Consider the following 14,909-nt stretch of genomic DNA (forward strand, 5'->3'; position numbering starts at 1 on the left):
ACTTGTGAACAGCAGGGGAGCAGAACAGCAGCCACGGCGATGAGCATCAAGCTGATCTGAAGATCCGAATGGTCACGGCACCAGTGTAACACTTCCAGCTCTTCAAGAATCACAGACGCTCAGAAGGGTTGGCTTTTCACAGTTTACTTCTGCAGAAGACATAAAACACATTCAACAGGTGTCTTCTGGTGGTACCGGCAATTGTAGCTCCCTCACAGTGCAAGCGCGCGCTGTCTTAACAGACTTACAATTAACTTTTTAATAAAGAAAAGGTGGAAAATAATAATTTCTCCCATTTTACAGTCTGTCATACTGAGCTTGTATACAAAAGAAATCTTATGACTAATAAAATACATTCCACAATCGTATAAAACAAAATAACAGGATAAACATAAATACCACCGACTAAACATTTCCCTCTAGTGGACAAATTAACAATAGCGCATTACATCTTCACTTGCTTGTGCTTTACAGACAAAATGGCTGTTAACAAGCTCACATACCTGCAGAAGACATAAAACACATTCAACAGGTGTCTTCTGGTGGTACCGGCAATTGTAGCTCCTACAATGTAAAGCAACATCACAAAAAGCACAGAAAAACGGTAAATCCAAACACATTTCCTGCTGTGCGCAGCAACCACTAGGGGGCTGACAAAGACTAACTGCCAAAGAGCATAAATACGGCAGAAACACTATTTAACAGCAACCCGCCTTTGTTTCAGTTACACAGAAACTTTCTAATATCAATATGAACCTATATACATCGACATATATAACTTATGTAACAACATTCACACCAGAAACCATAAAAATGCCAGAGCCTTTCATTACCGGACTTACCCTCACAGTGCAAGCGCGCGCTGTGAGGAGCGGAAGCCTTAGCAGCTTCTAAACGTTAGGGTGAGATCCGGTTTCTGGGTTTTCAAAATAAAATACAATTTAAAAAAAAAAGATAAAATTCACACTTAAAATGATAATTAAGAACAGGTAAGTGCATGTTTTTCATATGTATTATTAACTCTGTTACACAGGCAGAAAGATATTAGAAAACCTTGGGTTATTGGTAAACCAGTCACGAACCAGAGCAGCGCGATGGAAGCTGACGTTATCCCACACAACAACGTAGTGAGGCTGCTCTGGCTGTGCTGGTTCCCTGTAGTCCAGCTGGAACATATGTTGTCTTAAACCATCAAGAAAAGCAAGGAGAAGCATAGTGTTATAGGGTCCTAGTACGGCATGGCGGTGGAGTACCCCTCGTTGGCTGATGGCTGCGCACATAGTGACATTCCCCCCACGCTGATCAGGGACATTTACAATAGCCCGATGGCCAATTATGTTCCTCCCCCTTTTCCTTCTTTTGGTCAGGTTAAAACCTGCCTCATCCACAAAGATTATTTCATGGGGAACAGGCCGTCCTTCAATCTCAAAGATTCTCTGCAAAACACATAACACAGTAGAGTCAATCGGTACCCTGAACCACAGTTCAAGAGTGCTGAAATGGCAGCATAAACTGCCATGCTGTGATGGTACACAATACTTTATACAGTATCAAAACTCATACCTGAACATATTCCACACGTTGGTTTTTCACTCTGTCAGAGTTTCGTTCGAAAGGGACTCGGTATGCCTGTTTCATCCGGAATTGATTCTTTCGGAGGATGCGGTCAATTGTGGAGAGGCTGATGGCATTTATGCCTCGAAAAAGATGATCATCCTCAATCACTCTCCTTTGAATCTCTTGCAGGCGGATTACATTATTTGCAATTACCATGTTTACAAGTTCCCTCTCTTGCTCCTCCGACAAAAGCCTTAACCTGCCTCCACCAGGTGGTCGTCTCTGTGTCCTACAAAAATAGAAGCACTCATTACTGTAACTGTCACACATTCATTTTACAGGCAAATAATGGAAACATACTGAAACTCAAGACACATAAGTTCAGTAACTTAAACGTTACTGTACAAAGCAGTCTTACTGCAAGTACACCTACCTGTTTTCCTCCCTGAAGGTTCTGATGATGGAGGCAACAGTGAAGCGACTCAAATTTGGTTGTACTCGTTGCCCAGCCTCCCTCATAGTCATCCCATGGACAAGGACATGGTCAACTAAAGTGGCTCGAATTTCATCCGAGACTGACTGTCTTGTTGCCCTTGCTCTTCCCCTTCCTTGTCGCCATCGTTCTCCACCTCCTTCACCACGTCCTCCTCCACCTCTCCCTCCTCCCTGTTGTCCTAGACCACCTCCTCCTCCTCTTCCACCATGTCCTCCTCTTTCACCATGTCATGTCCTCTTCCTCCACCACGTCCTCCTCCTTCACCACGTCCTCTTTCTCCACCACGTCCTCTTCCTTTGCATCTCTTTGGATCCATTGTTTCAAACCTGAATGAGCTGATTTTGGCCCTTTTATCTATCCATCGCAGGTTCTGATTGGTGTGTGCTAAATTTTGACTCCTAGTGTTTCCACCTGGTTAATTGTGTGCTAATTGAGCTCAAGCTATGCTGACTTAAGTTAACATTATTGCATGCTAGTGCTTTCTAAATGACTACATGGTGTAAGCACTGTAAAATGTAGGGATTTGTGTGTAGAGTTTTGCAGTAACAGTTCACCAAATTTGAGTCATGTGTCAAAGCAGGGAATAGTGTTTATAGTTCAGGGAAATGGGTGAGCTTTTTGAACAATAGCGTTACGGTTTTGAAATTTTAGTTTAGAGGCCTGGTTATAGTGTTTAAGCAATCGAGAAAAACTGTAATAAAATCTTCAACTTTAAACAATGATGTATTAAATCTCCAGTTTTTACTTGGTGGAAAGTGTTAGAATCAAACACACATTAGCAGGATCACTGACAGATATAGGGTGTATCTCAGTGTCTCAAATGTCACTCAACAGTGAGCTGCTGACGAAGAAATAATCCAGATGAGAGTAATATTTTTGTGTATTAAAAATGCTACTCCCCTTTGTCTAGAGTTATAGCAGGCTGAGAACACATTAGGAAACTCAAGTTTTTGAAGTTTATCTGTAGCTGTGTCAGGTCTATGAGTCTCCTGTAATAACAAAAAAAGCGTGTTTGTGATCGTGCCGTGTAGATGTGTAAAGATTGAGGGTGTTGTAGGTGACTGCGTAGGAAAACAAGCGCAGTAAAAGAAGGGAGAAGGAAGAGAACCATGAAAAAGGGCAAGCGGGAGGGATGAATGAAAAGGAAGAGGAGAATAATAGAAAAATGAAGCAGATTCTGTTGTTAATACAACCAGGGAGTGTTGCTGGGGTTGCAGTAGCGCTCTTCGAGCTCTTACTATCTCATCAGAATACTGATTGTTGTGTCGGACTTCTCATGTTATTCTTGGAATGTTGACAAACAGAATTCACACTTTTATATCAGAATTCTGGATTTCATCCCAGACTCTATCCTGGTTCTTAGAATTCTGAACTTTACTTAAGAATTTTCACTTTCTTCTTAGAACTTTGCCTCTTAGAATTCTCACTGAGTAATAGAAGCTCACACAACCATTATGTACTCCCATGTTATCCCAGCAATATGATCACCATAGAAATACAGTCAAACAGATCCTCCACAGTTGATTCCAAAGCAAATGCTGTAAGATCTGTTGGCCATTAGGACTAAAACACTGAAGTCAAGTCTATAGAAGACACATTAGACAGAGCAAAAATGCTATTTTCTTTAACCTCAAGGTAGTTTGTATGGAGGGTGTTTATGTAAAAAAGAACAAATGTGAATTGACACAAACTGCAGATGTAGCCAGTAGATACTTACATGAATTTATTAAAAGAAATGAAATAAATAAAGAACAAGTATTTGAGCTGCTTTAACATCCCAGAGAACAATGTGAGAATTTATGCATTTTTGCTTAAGTATTGCTGATGTATAGCATATTATTATGATTAAAATGAGATTAAAAAAAAAACCCAAACAGTTTACCATGAGACACTCCCTGTAGAATCACCATCAGTCCAAGCACAACTTCCATGTCTCCTCCTTGTTCAGTGTGCGCTGACAAAGTCAGCATACTTTATTAAATGGCATGTACATCAAGGAGTTAAAAGTCACAATTGGCTTCTGATAAACCTCTAAGACAGTTCTTTCTGTATATGTGGAAAGCTGAAAAGGAACACCAGCACATATTTCACATAATCTACGTGGTAGAAATAAAAGGAACCCCTCAGAGCTTGTGCAGACTTTTTACTTATTGCTCACACTTTCACTAAACTACTTTTAGATCTGTAACAAGTTAACACTATCTTGCCCATCACTTAGTGTGTACTAATACAGTACTCCCCTTTCTATAATTCAACTGTTTATATCTCATCTTAAATGGGAAAATAAATATTTGATGGTCCACAGTATCAAATGGAGCAGATCATCTACGAGCACAACTGACTGAGCAGTATCAGGGTTACATAATAGATCATTACCCTCTAAAGTCAGAACTATGAAAATATTTTTTTAATTCACATTTTTTTAATCTATTTGCATTCATGACTTTCAAATTAATAATATTTACTGCATGCAGTATTTTTTTCTATTTATTGCTTACAGTAGCGCTGCATGTGTCTGATTTAATACATCAGCTTATTTGGGGAAAAAAGTCATCCTTATAATATCGTGGTCTCAAAACCCATGTACCAAATATTATACGCACGGCCTTAAAAGGACAAATTCCCTGCTGTGACATAATTAAAACTACAGTTGCTAGAAGACTCATCTCAGGTCAAGAGTTCATCCAAATTTAAATGCAACACCTCCATAAACCAGTAGAGGGAAACCTCACACCTACCCATATGTACAGGTCCAGATCATTAATTTAATTTTAATGTTTACACAACAATAAATGCTCCCTTCTTCTTACCTTGTTGAATTAATTGTATTTCTTGTGCAAAATCATAAGTATAATTCTGTTTGATCTATTTTTAAGTGCAGAAATACATATTTCTGTTTTTGGCTTATAGTATTTCCACAAATTCAGTCATACTCATCCTAAGTAAGAAAGTATTTCTGAAGGTCCTTTTGTTTTACACAGTAAGCTGAGTTATGTGACTAAGTAGGAATTGGATCTGAACTACATTTTACCTTAAAAAGCAACTAACATATAACAATAAAGTTACATTACCACTTCTTCTTAATGAAATTATTATTATTATTATTTACAGTCAACTTTATTAAAACAGTTACATTATTCTTCAGTTGCATGAGAAAATAGGCGTGTGAAACAATGTAGAAGTTTGTGAATATTTTAGCAACACAGAGCCTCAGTTTCACCCTGAGATCTCACCATACAAGGAGATATGTTCATTTTACACCACTACCATATGTAGGAAGTGAAACGCAGACAATGGTCAACATACAAACTGCAGGCCCACAAAGAGCCCAGCTATTGTACTTTTATTTCTCTTCATTTTTTCCTGTCAGTTTTCCTAATGTCAAATCCACACTGATAAATATGCCATCCTATTAGTTATAATTAAAACACAATTTTCAAACTTTTTTTATTCATACAAAGTAATATATGAATTAAATGAGGCACTAAACACAAGGTTTGATATATCTTTTAATATATTTCTAACTAGAGTGAAATATTTTTTTAAAAATGCCTACTTACTCACTGAAAAATACTTTTCCCATTCATTTACAGTGTTTTTATTGCTTTTAAGGAACTTTGAATCAACATAATATACATGACTATATTCTTATGTGGCCTGTAAAATATGATCACATAGCTACAAGCATAAAATTTGTATTGTTTTCAAGTCTTTTTCAACATTAAACACATACAATATGAAACTTCCACAGTCACCTCCTGATGTTTAAGCAGCTTGGAAAAGAAAGCAACTGGACTTCTTTAAGTTTCATGAAAATGTTTCATCTCTGGTCCAAGAGGCATCTTCACTTCTAAAAACAAATGGTGGAGAGTCCCAGGTGTTTAAACCCTGGTAGGAGTTGTCCCTTATGAGCGTCATTGACCCACGATTGATCGTGTGCTTCATTGCATGAGCCAAGGTGTTTAAAAAAACAAAGCATGAGTCCTTACCACCAGAGGTTTTGAGTGAAACCACCCTAAGCCCTTACCTAAAACTATTATGTGACCCATCACTTGACAAAGCAGGGATTGAGGAACCTGGGAAAGGATCTAAAAACTGGGTTGTAGGTGGCAGACACTTGGTGTTGTAATGGTAATGACTTACACCTTGGGTCATATGATGACGGACATGATTATTAGTGGGTCAAAGACCTTCTTAAGTGAAACACTCCACCATTTGGTTTCAGAACTGAAGAGGTTTGTCGGATGAGAGGTGAAGCGTCTTCAAGAAACTCAGCGAAGTCCAGTTGCTTTCAATCCAAGCTCCTTAGACTACCATGACCTGGATGACTGAGAACCTACACAGACATACTCCTGATTGTTGTTTTTGAATTTCCTTTTTATTTTTATTTCATTGATCCTCAGTTCAGTGTCCAGTGCTGATTATGAAAGAGGTCAGTTCACTAAAGCTCAGACTCACACTTAAGGTTTATATTCTCTGTTTCAAACCTGAGGCTGTGAAAGAAAGAAAAAACAATTATAGCAAAACAAAGACTTTTACAATTACCCATCAAATGATGGTATTCACTGGAATTATGTAATTGTTTATTAACCTCTTTTGATCATGGGCCGCCTTGTTAGAAGTCTTCCTAAGATGCTTCAGTTCCCGATACACAACACAGCATGACACTGCTATCAGGGGAGATCCCAGTGCAGCAAAGACTAGCCTCAGGTAAGGAAAACTGTGTGCTGAGAGAAGAGAACACAGTGATAATTATAAGTACAGTACTTACAATTTATTCAAGCGTAAACTTTGGTAAGACTTTGGTATTATTATGGTTAACTAACTGTAAATATATAAACGTTTGGGCACAACCCCCACACACTGGGTACCCTTAAGCCTTGTTTCTTAAGATGTAGGGATGTGAGTTGATGTATTTCACGTCAATCTTTTTCTAAAACTAATCAAGTAACTTTAGTGACTAAACTAAATAAAGAGGTGGTGAAAGAAGACTGGAACAATGGGGGAAAACACTCAAACGTGTTGCATTGCCCTCCAGGTTCCACCTCCTCCCTGCCGGTCTACCTGTCAGAGTCCTGGGTCTGTGGCCCAGTATGTGGAGTTGTTTAGTATCTATTTTCCATGTTATGGCTGTCTATGTTTTGAGTTTCTATTTGTAGGTCCTAGGTTTTGGCCCTGTTGCACCTCATGTTATCCTGTGCTCCCTCTGCTCTGTGTCTTGTCATTCCCTGCTGGTGTGTTCCCTCTGTGTAAGGCCCGTGTTTCTTAGTCTGTGTCTTTGCATGTGTGTTGAGTGTCCTGTTTTATTGTGAAGGTCTGTGTCAGTGTATTCAGTTTGCATCCTCCCTGTCTCATCAGATTCATTAGGTTCAGCTGTGTCTCCCTCCTGTGTGCAGTTTCCTCATTTCTTAGTTCTGTTTCTCACCACCCTCGCTATTGGTTGTATGTCATTCTCCTTCAATAAAGCTCACTCACACATCAGCCAATGCCTGTGCTTTGGGTCCTTCACAAACACCACATGACACTATCCATGAGCTCTACAAACATCTATAATATTTATAGATGCTCTAGACAGAGCTGATTAGCATTGTTTTAAAGTGACTATTACTTTACAATAACAATTCAGATAATTTCATAAAAAATTAACATATTTTTACACATTATAATTTTATTAAAAAATAAAATAGTTAAAAGTATTTAACTATAAGTTTACCATTTATTAACCAAGTTATGAAGTAATTTATGTTAAAGCAAATGTAACTGCATTTGCAACAAGGAAGATCTTAATACTCGTATGAAACAAGTCAGCTTGTTATGGGGTTGAGGATTCACTACTATATAACTAATAGTTAACATTATTACATGTTATTTAATACTTCATTAAGTGACCTCCATACAAGTATTAAGAACTTCAGCTTTGTTTCTTCCATAGCCTTTGCATGTTAACACTTTCTGATTCACACATGTTCTTATCTTTTATTCTTTTCATTCTTTTTGTGAAGCACATTGTGAAGGAAATTGGTAGATAGATAAATATTATTCTTTTTTTTATCTTTCACTAAACCTGACCATACCACACCAGAGCTGGTAGTGTTACACACTGAAGAAAAGCCACACTGAAAACTTGTGCTGAACAAGGGCAAATTTCCTGTCACAAAACCGCATCTGCTAAAATATTTCTTCTTCACAGCTTAATGTTCTCTTTTAATGCAACTAATAATAATCAGTGACCAAGTGGAAAGTTTCAGTGTGCCTTTAGAGTTTAGGTGGTAGTTACTGGGTAATAAAAGATGATTAAATCATAAAAATGAATAGCAGCCCATGTGTGGCTAAATGACCACAAATACCAATAGAGAGACAAATACTGCATCAACATATACTCTGTTCTATTCTGTTCACTGTACATTTCCATCTTTCTTTCCATATGTTTTTCCCCCATTCTAGCTTCTATCATTTGTTGCACAAGTGATGTTTACTGTGTTTAACAGTTCTACTGCCACATGATGCTTACATTTGTAATTAACTTTATAATAACATAAAAACTAGGCAATAAAGAGTAACTTACATAACTTGCTTTCAACTTTGCTGTTGTCTTTAACATCCAGGGTGAAATTAATGTTTTTCTCTTGGACTCCATTTGAATTAAAGATCTCAATGCTGTATTGACCTGAATCATTCTTCTTCAGGTTTGTGATCTTGAGTGTCCCGTTCTTGATTATAAACGTTAGTCTGTTGTTAAATTCCTTGTCTGTCATTATTTTTTCTTTCTTCAGACTGAACACAGTTTTTGTCTCATTGGGAAGCACCTTCAAACACTTCATTTCACGGCCACTAGCATCAGTCATTACTTGGATATACACAGTTCCTTCAAGAAGAGGAGAGCATGGACATGTGCTCGTCCTGAGGTCACATGTGGTCGCATCAACTGGAAAGAGAGCTGGAGAAGATGCATTTAATAGAACATGAGGTGAAATTATTCACACTACAAATGTGAATGTTTGGCTTCTTTATGAGGACAATCTTACCTTGAGTTCCTCCTGCTAGTAGCACAATGATAAAAAAAAAACTGTTCCATGCTCATCATTCATCCACGGTGTGGTTTTAATCTTTCAAAGCTTCTAGAAAATTATGTACAAATCTGGGTGTAAATCTGCTGCAAACCTGAGTCCTAACTGACAGGAAACAGTCAACGGGAGATGATATATTTAGTTATTTTCAAAGTTAGGAAATCAACTTTCACTTCTGCTTGCCAACAAAAAGACTCAGATGAGTTGTTTGCGTTTTGTAGTGACCTGATTTCAAGAAATATCCATCAAATGCAAATAAACAATTTCCCCCTCACTTTTATACGCAAAACGAAATCTAGACAAAACACACTTTCAAAAGTGTGTCAGGCACACATACTTTCTTCACATGTACTTTTGAGAAAGAACATGCAACATCTGAAGTGACACGTTAAGTCACAAACAGTTGTTCCTGTGGGGAGAGCTTTATTGCTTAAGAGTCTTTACAGGGTGTCCAAGAGAGACATCATTTTATGTTTGTAAGTTTGCAGAGTTTGCTTTCTGAAAGGAAGGAAACAAATTGGCGTAGAAAGAATAAAATATAAACAACCTATGAAAAAGCAGCTTACTAAAAGGATGCAAATCATGAGCACAATATGAAACGGTGAGGCAATGCTGACCAACAAACAAAGAAGCCTTTTGTCTACCAAAGGAGGCTGAATTCAATATGAGAATCTCAGCTACACAACTAAATAATAAACAACAATAATCAATAAATAAATGAACATGACGTGATTATGCGATGGAAGCAAACATTACAGATCTTCACTTTTCTAATTAGCCTCAGGCTAATTAGCAGGCCTTTAGCATGAGGAGTGATGATGAACATGAATATAAGAAGAATCAGGTAAACTATTGTTTAATCAAGGTAAAGATGAATGTAAATAGTTTACTTACAGTTAAATAGATGCACAGAGCAGCACAGGCTAAGGTAGTATGTAAGCACTGAGCTACAAGTGAGAAAAGCTCATCAGCCAAAAAAAAAGACCCATGCATTGGTACTTCCTGCTTTACAGAGCAGAGATGGAACTGTGTTTGGTGCAGGGCTTTTATAGTCAGTGAGTCTACTTTGACTTTTATTTTGTATACATCTTCTTATTCTGCCCTAAAAATAGAAGTGACAACTACATCCATGAGCACACGTCCATCAGAATGTACATGTTGGCATTAGTTGGGCATCTCATAAGTTTTTACTCTGCCACAGTGCAATGCCACAAAATAACCAGTTCAACATATATTCAGCATAAAATGTAAATATACAATTTGCAGGAGTTAACCAAGAGCTATTCTATTCTGTTCTGTTGTATTCTATTTTCCAAATAAAGTTCATGAGCCATACCATGAAGATATGAGAAAGAGTTGTTGAAGCTAGGTTAAGAGGAGAGGTGACAATCAGTGAACAGCATTATGACTTCATGCAAAGAAAGAGCACTATAGATGTTTGCTTTGAGAGTGTTGAAGCGGTATAAAGAAGGTCAGAAGGAGTTCCACTGTTTATTTGAATATCTAGAGAAAGCATATGATAGGTGAAAGAAATCTCCGTCCCGGGTCATCTGTGGATCGGGTTTACCTCCGAGGTGAGGGGACCCATAAGCAGAGTTTTGTCTTTACCCTATAAGATTCAAAATTATTCAAAGTAACACTCAGGTATGCCGTTCAGCAGGTTAGTTACGACGTCGGGAGTAGCTTGGGAGAACAAGGAAACACAGACTGCTTCAGGTTGCCTTCCCAAACCAACTCAAAGTTTATTTGTCATACAACAGTTTATATAGAGGAAAAAGGTTCGTGTCTCAGCAGATTCTCAGTTCAAACTGGTACAGACCAAATAAGGAAGCGTCTTCCTGCCCTCTGAGCAAAGAAGTATCCTTTGTATAGTTTATCAGTTCAGCTACAATTTATGATTATCCCAGCGAAATACACTCCTAGACATAGAATACAGAGTTCTTTCATTAGTGAATTCTGAAACAAACCACCTGTCCTTTAACAAGCCTTTTTCTAAGAGATAAAGAAGGGAGGATGGGAGTAAGGAAGTGGTCTCTGTGGTGTTTTCGACCTTGAGGTACCAGCCTGTGATTCTTACACATTAATTCTTGGGTCACAGAGAAAGAGAAAAACAACTAGTAAATGGGCCTTATTGAGTAACAGTTTTCCTGTATAATATCACTATAAAACAATATCCTGTAAATGCTACCATGGTATCAAAATATCACAACAATAGGGTGCTAAGAAAAGAACTGCGGTATTGCAGGAGGAAGTCAAAAGTGGCATACAAATATGTGATTATGAGAGGGTGATGCGATGGATAAAGAAAGCAAGAGCGTGGTGTGCAGGTGTGCAGGTGATGAGATAGATGGGTTCAAGGTAGGGGTGGGATTGCATCAGGGATCAGATGGGAGCCACCTATTTGTGAAGGTGATACACAGGTTGATAGATGAGGTCAGGCAGGAGTCTCTGTGGATTTATGTTGTTCGCAGATGACATTTTGATCTGTTTAGAGAGTAGGGAACAGTCAGCCTGGAAAAGTGGAGGTTTTCTCTAAAGAGAAGAGGAATGAAAAGTCAGTAGAAGCAAGACAGACTAAATGTGTGTAAATGGGTAACAGTGACACTGCAACAAGTACAGGTAATGAAGGTGAAGTAGTTTAAATGTCTCAGGTCAATCATCCAAAGCAAACAGGCAAAGCATGCAGGCCAAGTGGAGTGGGTGGACATGACTGTGTGGGGTTATTTGTAAATAGCAGCAAAAAGGAAGGTTTATAAGGTTGTAGTGAGACCTACTATGATGTATGATTTGGAGACTGGCAATAACAAAAATAAAAGACGCAGAGTTGGAGGTGACAGAGTTTAATATGTTAAGATTTCCATTGGCAGTGACCAGAATGGACAGGATTAGAAATGAGTCTCTCATTTGGACACCTTAGACTGTCCAGTTTGGAGACAAAGTTAAAGAGACTGAGATCGTTTGGACATGTCCAGAATAGGGCTAGTGGATACAATGGACAAAGATAAGGAGCTACCAAGCAGGAGAAAAAGAGGAAGACCTCAGAGTAGGTTCATGTTTGTAGAGGAGGACGATATACACAGGGATCGTGTGACAGATGTTACAGGGATGGGGTGAGATGGAGGAAGATGATCTTTTGTGACTAAAGAGAGCAGCCAAAAGGAGAAAATAATACTAAATAGTCATATGATAGCTAAGTGTAAATAGTAAACATCTACCACAGTGATTCCCAAAGAGTGGTGTGGGGGGGCCTGGTGGGCCACAAAGGTAAAGCAGGTGGGCCTCAGTAGTAACAGAAATTCTTTTTGAACTCCACTCAGAAAGATCTCAGCCTGATGGTGGAATTAAACACAGGACCTTCTTGTTGTGAGGCAACAGTGATAACCACCATGTTGCCCATAAACAAATATATGTATAATATATTATAATATAATAATATGTATTTATTTATATAAAAAGGTGAGCTAAAACTGGTGACAGAAGGTGATCATTTGGGGATATTGTTCCCCTGACCTAAATGTACTGCTCTGTAGTAGTGAAGTTTGAGTAGTGAAAATGTCTATGGTGATGTTTTTTATTAATGTCTGAGTTTGATAAGATAAGAACTAAAATATAAACAACTAAAATAATTTTTAAGATACAGACCTAACTCGGGCCTAGCTGACAACCTGTGTAGAATTGGCCTTGAAAGATGTGAGAGTGTGTGTGTGTGTGTGTGTGTGTAAAGACCTGGTAAAATCTGTGAGTCTTCAGTGTTAAAGGAAAAATGTAACTTTTGATGCCTAAAGTGGGGGTATGGGTGCTTGACTTTATCCTTTTAGAGGGAACCATCATTTTAAAGTAGTGTACGTTTTTTTTTTCTGATCAATCACCTCTTCAAGGTGAATTTAACATTTACAACGAAGAGGGTGAAAATAATGTAAGATGGCAGTGCCACTGCTGGCACTGACATCTCATGTGAGGCCCACTTTAGTGTTTAAGTAGTACACTAAAGTGTTATAAGTTATAACCACAGATTTGAATGACTGTCTTGTAAAAAGGTTTATCAGGAGTTAACTGTCCACTGAGGAATTATCTTTTTTAAAGACACAAATATAACAATATATGATTATTATCTAACAGTATCGAGAAAATTCCAGTCAGCTCGCTCAAATATTGTATTTAAAACAAGAACTATCATAAGGTGAGGTTTTTGATCATTTCAATCAATTTTTCCCTCTTATGAGCTAGTCTTTCTTTTCTTTTGTTCTCTTATGTATTTGTTTTTTGCTTTTAATTTTCTTTCCTTTTTCAAATTTGAAGTGATTTGTAGTCATTTAGTAACTATAATCTGTCTTATTTTATCCCACATTTTCTTTTTCTGGTTTCCATCTGGTATGGTGCTGTCACAGTGCAACAATCTGGTAGTCATACCTTTTTTGTTCAGTAGTGCTTCCATGGTGTAATGGTTAGCACTGTGGACCTAGAATCCAGTGATCTGAATTCAAAAATTGGTGAGACCTGCTTTTTGGAGATGAAACCATTCTGCATGTCTTCTCTGGCACACCAGAACTGTGCTACAATTGTGTTTTCAGTGAGAGGTGTATAAAATCAAGCAGCTAAACATGACGTCTGCCTTTACAAATACTTGTCAATCACTATGTGGTGCTAAAGAGCGGTCTGAAATTCAGTTGTACACCACACAAAGTTACACGGTGGGGTGTCTGAGTGCTGAGTTGTGCTTGTGCGTAATAGTCACAAACACTCTCCTGACTCACTGACTCCACATTTCTAAACCTCCTCTGACTTTAACATCAGCATGAAAACTGGGAACTGCGAGCTCCCTCTTTGGATGTCATCACATTGACATTTTTCATTTTTTATCATGAATCCCATCTCATTGTTGAAACTCACTTTTGGCTGGGCCTTGACCTCTTCTGTGCTCTTCTGTGTTGTGCCATCTGCTTCGCCAGAGGTTGTAGATAGGTAGGCAAATCGACCCATATCATATTATTGTGAAGATGAGCGTACTCCCTAAAATCCTCTTCTTATTTCAGAATATTCCTCTACTAGTACCTGTAGGTCTTTTTCTTAACTTAAAGAAAATTATTACCAATTTTATTTGGCAAAATCATCGCCATCGGCTTCGGTTAATTCTATTATATCTGCCATTTGACAGGGGTGGGCTTAAGGGTCCTAACTTTCAGTTGGACTATTGGGCTGCACAATTGCGCATGATGATATACTATTTCTCATCTGATCCACCTCCGGCATGGGTTTACATGGAACCGTTCTTACTTAATTCAGAATACTTTTTGACAGGTTGCCACGACCTGACAGTATAGCCACTACAACAGGGGTTCCATGGTGTAATGGTTAGCACTCTGGACTCTGAATCCAGCGATCCGAGTTCAAATCTCGGTGGGACCTGATATTTGCGAGGTGAAACCATACTACATATCTTCTCTGGCACTTTGAATTTCTGTATGAATTGTGTTTTCAGTGAACGCTGTATAAAATCAAGCAGCTAACCATGCCTTTACAAAACACTTGTCAATCACTAAAGAGTAGTACTAAAGAGCTGTGTGAAATTCAGTTGCACACCACACAAAGTTACAGAGTAAAAGTCACAAACACGCTGCTGACTCAACAACTGTACAGCCAACTAAACCTCCTCTGTCTTTAACATCAAAAAACAAACAAGCATGAACATCGTGGTATTGGTTTCCATGGCTGAACAGCAGCTATGTGTTTTGTGAAGTATAATATTTATGTCTTCCAAAGTAAAGTTTTAAGCCCCACTTGTTTTAAAT

The 14,909-nt window shown here is 38.2% G+C and overlaps 3 protein-coding genes and 1 non-coding gene across 4 annotated transcripts in view; 1 reads left to right on the forward strand and 3 right to left on the reverse strand.

The window, feature by feature from the left end:
• The window catches only part of LOC147337958 (hemicentin-2-like), a 34,964-nt gene extending 30,564 nt beyond the window's left edge, over positions 1–4,400 (reverse strand). Inside the window, exon 1 of the mRNA XM_086313107.1 lies at positions 3,936–4,400. Coding sequence (XP_086169233.1) covers positions 3,936–4,023 — 88 coding nt within the window. The 5' untranslated portion in view covers positions 4,024–4,400. The remainder of the gene's footprint in view (positions 1–3,935) is intronic.
• Positions 1,026–2,136, reverse strand: LOC147337959 (uncharacterized). The gene is made up of 3 exons (XM_086262963.1): positions 1,991–2,136; positions 1,564–1,846; positions 1,026–1,436 (listed from the first exon to the last, which is right to left on the reverse strand). Exons 1-3 carry the CDS (start codon positions 2,080–2,082, stop codon positions 1,026–1,028), a joined length of 786 nt encoding a protein of 261 aa, XP_086119089.1. The 5' UTR covers positions 2,083–2,136.
• A 1,138-nt stretch (positions 4,401–5,538) lies between the features above and the next one.
• LOC147337960 (uncharacterized) lies at positions 5,539–9,327 on the reverse strand. Its single transcript, XM_086313226.1, has 4 exons — positions 9,079–9,327; positions 8,619–8,990; positions 6,645–6,780; positions 5,539–6,546 (listed from the first exon to the last, which is right to left on the reverse strand). Exons 2-4 carry the CDS (start codon positions 8,896–8,898, stop codon positions 6,495–6,497), a joined length of 468 nt encoding a protein of 155 aa, XP_086169352.1. The 5' UTR covers positions 8,899–8,990; positions 9,079–9,327; the 3' UTR covers positions 5,539–6,494.
• A 5,127-nt stretch (positions 9,328–14,454) lies between these two features.
• On the forward strand, positions 14,455–14,526 carry trnaq-cug (transfer RNA glutamine (anticodon CUG)). Its single transcript has one exon. It is a non-coding gene; the product is annotated as a tRNA-Gln (tRNA).
• The last annotated feature ends 383 nt before the right edge of the window (positions 14,527–14,909 follow it).

This window comes from Aulonocara sp. 'chitande type north' Nkhata Bay, linkage group LG2 (assembly GCF_057382095.1).
Source record: "Aulonocara sp. 'chitande type north' Nkhata Bay isolate Kocher_YH1m ecotype deep benthic linkage group LG2, A_spYH_male_GT1.1, whole genome shotgun sequence".
NCBI lineage: Eukaryota > Metazoa > Chordata > Actinopteri > Cichliformes > Cichlidae > Aulonocara > Aulonocara sp. 'chitande type north' Nkhata Bay.